The 5,455-nt window shown below is 54.8% G+C and overlaps 2 protein-coding genes across 2 annotated transcripts in view; one reads left to right on the top strand and one right to left on the bottom strand.

Moving 5' to 3' along the window:
• CERS5 (ceramide synthase 5) overlaps positions 1-3,459 on the top strand; it is a gene marked incomplete at its 5' end in the record, with an annotated part of 7,118 nt that extends 3,659 nt beyond the window's left edge. Inside the window, 2 exons of the mRNA XM_009069235.1 lie at positions 773-929; positions 3,307-3,459. Of these exons, the coding sequence (XP_009067483.1) occupies positions 773-929; positions 3,307-3,459 (310 nt within the window). The remainder of the gene's footprint in view (positions 1-772; positions 930-3,306) is intronic.
• Positions 3,460-5,191: 1,732 nt separating this feature from the next.
• Positions 5,192-5,350, bottom strand: LOC103797039 (cytochrome c oxidase assembly protein COX14). The gene has a single exon (XM_009069234.1). The coding sequence runs from the start codon at positions 5,348-5,350 to the stop codon at positions 5,192-5,194; it is 159 nt and encodes a 52-aa protein (XP_009067482.1).
• Between the last annotated feature and the right edge of the window lie 105 nt (positions 5,351-5,455).

Below are 5,455 nucleotides of genomic sequence, written 5' to 3'. Positions count from 1 at the left end.
CCCCCCCCCCTGACAGCCCCTTCCAATGCCTGACAGCCCTTTCCATGGAGAAATTCCTCCTGATGTCCAACCTGAACCTTTCCTGGTGCAGCTTGAGGCTGTTTCCCCTTGTCCTGTTGTTCCCCGGGAGCAGAGCCTGACCCCACTGGGCTGCACCTCCTGGCAGGGAATTGTGGGGAGCAGAAGGTCCCTCTGAGCTTCCTTTTCTCCAGGCTGAGCCTTCCCAGATCCTTCAGCTGCTTCTTAGAAGTTCTGCAGCCCCTTCTCCCTGTGCTCCAGCCTCTTCCCAGCTCCATTCCCTTCCCTGGACACCTCCAGCCCACTCAGAGAGGGTCCAGAACTGGACACAGCACTGGAAGTGCCTCCCCAGTGCCAGCACAGAGGACAATCCCTGCCCTGGGGCTGTGCCCACACCGTTTTTACCTGAGTTTAGGGTGAGGACAGCCCAAGCAGGAAGGTGTTAAGGGATATTTGGTGACCAGTGCTGCCTGACATCACTTCCTGAGAAGCTGCTCCAAATGTTTCTGCTCTGGAGAAGGGAATTGGCAGCAGATCCATAACTGCAGCACGTTGACATGTTCTCCTGTTTGCTGCTCAGTTCCAGTGAGCTCAGATCTGTCTCCTGACTGTGGCAGGAGCCAAGCAGCAGCTGCTGACTGAGACACAGACTGCCCTGGGTCTGGCCTGGCACCTCCACGCCGAGCTGGGAGCGCTGAGCCAGCCCAGCCCTCACCCCCAGCCCCTCTGAGACACCTCTCTGCCTCTCTTGCAGGATTCTCAACACGACCCTGTTTGAGAGCTGGGAGCTCATCGGTCCTTACCCCTCCTGGTGGCTCTTCAATGGGCTCCTGGTGACCTTACAGGTCTTGCATATCTTCTGGTCTTACCTCATCATCCGCACGGCCTCCAAGGCCCTGGTGCGCGGCAAGGTAAGGGCCAGGGTGGCTCTGGGGCCTCTCTGCTGGCAGCTCTGGGAGGAACCCTGACAAACTGGAGCCTCCCTGGAGCTTCTGCAGGGATTGGCATCAGGAGTTGCACAGGAACAGTTTCCTACCTTGCTTGCTCTGCAGGTGTGAGTTGCTAGGGGTGCACAGAGAAGCTTCCTCTGTCCTGGGCATGCAGAGCTGATGTAGCCCAAATGTTTTGGTTTTTTTTTCAGTGAGGTGGTGGTGGTGTGATCTGAGTTTCTCTCACAGCTCCGTGTCACTCTGTGTTTGCCTTCAGCTGCTCCTCCACGTGGAATGTGACCTTGAGCAGTGTTTATATGGTGGCTGTGGGGGAAGGCAGATCTGGGGCTGAGCTCTTCATCTGTTCCCCACAGCTGCCACTGCAAATTCCTGGTTTTCTGTCTCTGCAGCTGTTCTGTATCCTGAGGCCTACACCTTTCTCCTTGCCTTGGTTCTCTCCTGTCCAGGTGACCTAGCCAGAGAAAGGACTCTAAGCTCTGTCTCCTTCATTCTTTTCTCCTTTTCTCTGTGCCAGATTGGAGCTGGACACTTTCACCCTTTGCATGTAAGTGTGACCTGTGGTTCTGTTTGCTCACTGAAACACATCTGTGGTGAGGCCAAGACAACAGCAGAGCTCTGCTCTTGGGGCTTTGGTGCCTTCTCCTTCTCTCCCTGATCCTGACAAAGTGCCAAATACAATTCTTTCCAAAGGTCAGAGCAGAGTCCTGGGGTCTGTCCTTACCTGCTGTCACCTGCATGACCTTCACCTTCTGCTTTTGCACACCCACAGACACTGACTGGTTCCTGTGGTTCCTTCTCCTCAGCATCACACTGAGGGCGAGAGGATGGGAGGACTGAGGTGCCTTGTGCAAACAGGACTCAAACAGCCATTTATCCCCCCCAAAATGGGAAAAACTTCCAGGGATTTCTACTTCCTTCCAGTGACCCTTTGAACTTCCAACAGAGCAGGAGAATGGGGAAAGATAGCAAAAGTTCTGGCAACAGCTAAGCCCAGGACATCCCCCAGGGCCTGGCAGAGCCATCCTGGAGATCATTAACTCCACACCTGGCTCCCTGCCAGGCCTTCCCTGCAGCTCCAGCACTTCCTGGAATCCTGGAATATTTGGGAAGCTGTGAGCCAGAGCTGGCACAGGGAGCAGACCAGGGCTGTAAGGAGCACAGGCCACACCAGGCCCTGCTCAGAACTGGTTTGGCTCTGGCACCTACCACCACCCAAGGTGTGTTTGCAGCTAGGACTGAGCTTTGCCTTCCCCTGCTGGCTCTGGGAGGTTGTGTTCCTGGAAAGGTTCAAATCCCACATCCCATCAAACTCAGTTGGATTTGCAGCAATCCCTGAACCAGGACATCACCCTGGAAGCAGATCTGGATCTCTCCTCTTCCCAGTGGGTGTTTGCTGGGTCAGCCAGTGCCTTTGTCCTCAGTCTGCTCTCCACACAGGCTCCTGGAGGGGTGTCCTGGCTGAGGCACAGGGTTGGGATCAGGAGGTGCTGTGTGTGGGCAGAGATGTGAGACATACAGTACCAAAGCCACTCCCTGTGGGACAAAATGTTCTCTCTCTAGCTGATACACTCCTGGCTTTGGCCACCAGAGTCACTGATGCTTGTGAAACTTGTGATTCAAACCAAATTGTTTGGACAAATGGCCTTTAGGCAGCCTGGAGAGGAGCTCTTGGAGACCAAGGACAGCCCCAGATCTGCAGTGTCCTCTGCTCTGGGGAGAGCAGCAGTGAAGTGCTTTGTACAGAGTGTTTGGAAAATGGGACTCAGCTCTCCAAACTGTCATTTCCAGTGGCTGTGCCTTGTCCCTCATGTGATGAGAGGCTCCTGCTTAGGTGCCTGAGCTCATTCAGGCTCCTCCTTGGGAGCTTGAGCTGATTCAAGCTCCTCTGTGGAAACTTGAGCTGATTCAAGCTCCTCCTTGGGAGCTTGAGCTGGTTCAAGCTGCTTCTTGAGTACTTGAGCTGCTTGAGGCTTCTCCTTGGAAGCTTGAGCTGGTTCAAGCTTCTTGAGAGCTTGAGCTCCTTGAGGCTCCTCCTTGGGAGCTTGAGGTGCTTCAAGCTTCTCTTTGGAAGCTTGAGCTGCTTCAAGCTCCTCTTTGGAAGCTTAAGCTGCTTCAAGCTCCTCTTTGGAAGCTTAAGCTGATTCAAGCTCCTTCTTGGGAGCTTGAGCTGGTTGAGGCTCCTCCTTGGGAGCTTGAGCTGCTTGAGGCTCCAGAGGAGGAGGTAGATGTGCCTGAAGGTGCTTAATACATCAACACAACCTTCTAACTGCTGTTTCTTGTCCATCTTTCAACTCCCCTTCCCCTCTGCCACTGTCCCTGTGACCTCCCCAATGCTCAGGTGTCCAAGGACGACCGCAGTGACGTGGAGAGCAGCTCTGAGGAGGAGGATGTGACCTCCAACAGCACAAAAGGAGTTTGCAGCAGCTCCAGCAACGGCTCCAACCGCAGCAACGGCCACGTGGCTGGTGGCCAGTGGACAGGAGAGGAGTAAGGCCCTGGCTGGCCTTGAGCAGACAGGAACTTCTCTTTCAATATCTAGCTGTGTTGAGCTCCACATTCCCAAGTGATCTTTAATCAAGAACCCTTTCCCCAGACACCTCCAGCAGACCCTGAGCAGTCAGAGGCTTTGCACAGCAGAAGGGATGAAGCCACCGACCAGGGCAGAAAAAAAACCACCCCAAAAACTGAGCTGCAGGTTTCACTTCAAGCCATTTTGTACTTCAATCCGAGTCCTGTTGATGTTTGCAGAGGTGTCTTCTTGTGACAAACTGGTTTTTACTGGGATCAACTCAAGGCAGAGCAGGTTTGGATGGCGGCGCTCGGCGACAGTTCGCCCTGGGCAGGGGCAGCAGCTCTTCACGCACTCCAGAAGCCACTTCAGGGCATGGAGAACACAGGTTCCACGTCCAGACTGCCCTGGGTGAGGCAGAGACTCTTCTCTTGGAACTGTGCTGCACCAGAACTGCTGTTCTGCCTCGCCAGGGGTGCTGAGGAGGCCACAGCTGCTCCTCTCTGCTGCCACCAGGGACCAGGGAGCGTCTGCTGCCTCTTTTGGTGCTGCAAACCCCTCTGAAGTGTCACCCACAGCCTTCTGCCAGGGGGGAGGGGGGTGGGTCATTGCCCCTGAGTCAACCAGCACAATCCAGGCCTATTAAATTGCGTGTTGGGTTTTTTTCCTGTTGCATATTGTGGTTTTGGAGACAGTTTTTCCCCAGATCTACTGGATCCAGTTGGCTGTACTGGGACTGGAGGGTGGAGCAGGACTGAGGGGCTGGTTCAGCTCTCCAGAAAAGATGTTTTTGGTCCTGTACTCCCAAGACAGAAGTGAATGTTGCTGCTCTGCTGGGGCAGCTGTGGAGGGACCCAGGGCTTGTCTGTTTTTTTAACTCAATGGTACTTGGGGGCAATGGAAGGGTCAGTCAGGAGCAGAATTTTGGAAACTTCTTGAGTTGTTACCATTTTATACTATTGTTTACTCTTATCTCTGATTAAAAGATGCTTCAGACACTTGGGCTGATGTGGTTATCTGCCAAGAAACAGCTCCTGAGGACTTTTTGGGGCTTGGATTGGGTCAAACACAGGTGAGATTTGGGAGGAGAACGGTGTTTTCTCAGTCTTCCTCCTTTGGAGCACAATCCTCACCTTGCTGGAGCTGCTTGGGCTCCTCTGGGAACAGGGAGAAACCCCTGATGGAGCCTGAGAAGATATTTTCCCCCAGCAGGGTGAGATGAGCGTTACCTGTGGGACAAACAGCTGAGCCAAACACCTGTGGATGTGACTCAGAGGCTGATTGAAGCCAACAGAAATCCTTCAATAAATCTCAGTGTGGACAGAATTCCTTTCAGGCCTGGAGTCCTGCACAGGGGCAGGGAGAGGGGAGGGGAAGAGAGCTCTCCAGAGTCTCTATTGCAAGAGTTTTGTTCCTGTGAGGAAATTTAGGGCGTGAGAATCAGCAGCTTCTTCATCTTCCCTTTAGCTGGAGCTGCCTGTGAATCCCAGGCTGAGGTGGGGGAGGACCTGGATGCTCTTTCCTCCTGCTTTCTCCCTGGTTTGGGTTGAACTGGGACAAGCAGAGGATGCACTAGAGCGACGTGTCCCTGCTGGAACTCTGACCCTCCCGGTCCCTCCCAGCCCGACCGTGCCCAGGGGACACCACACACCACAGTGGCCACTTCCAGGTGGGATTTATTGTTCTCCACATCCCTCCCCCAGCCCGGGGAGGCTCAGCTGTCGGGGCCTGGCGCTGCCTGGCGCTCGCGGCGGCGCTGGAGCAGGTGATAGGCGCGCACGGAGCACAGGTAACCCCCGTAGAGCGTCAGCAGCATCATGGAGCCCGAGAAAGCCTTGTAGCCCATGTCTGCCAGCTGCTTGCCCGACACCATGGCTGCACCTGCGGGAGAAAGGGGGGTCAGGAGGGTGGAACTGGCTGGCTAGTCCCATCCTGGCCTGTACCTGTGCAACTCTGAGCTCACCTGTGCATCCCTGAG

This window comes from Acanthisitta chloris, unplaced genomic scaffold, assembly GCF_000695815.1.
Source record: "Acanthisitta chloris isolate BGI_N310 unplaced genomic scaffold, ASM69581v1 scaffold19102, whole genome shotgun sequence".
In the NCBI taxonomy this organism is placed as follows: domain Eukaryota; kingdom Metazoa; phylum Chordata; class Aves; order Passeriformes; family Acanthisittidae; genus Acanthisitta; species Acanthisitta chloris.
This window is presented reverse-complemented; position numbering and strand designations above follow the sequence as displayed.

Coding starts and splice junctions, on each gene's coding strand:
- LOC103797039 (XM_009069234.1), bottom strand. CDS start 5,350: ATGGTGTCGGGCAAGCAGCTGGCAGACATGGGCTACAAGGCTTTCTCG.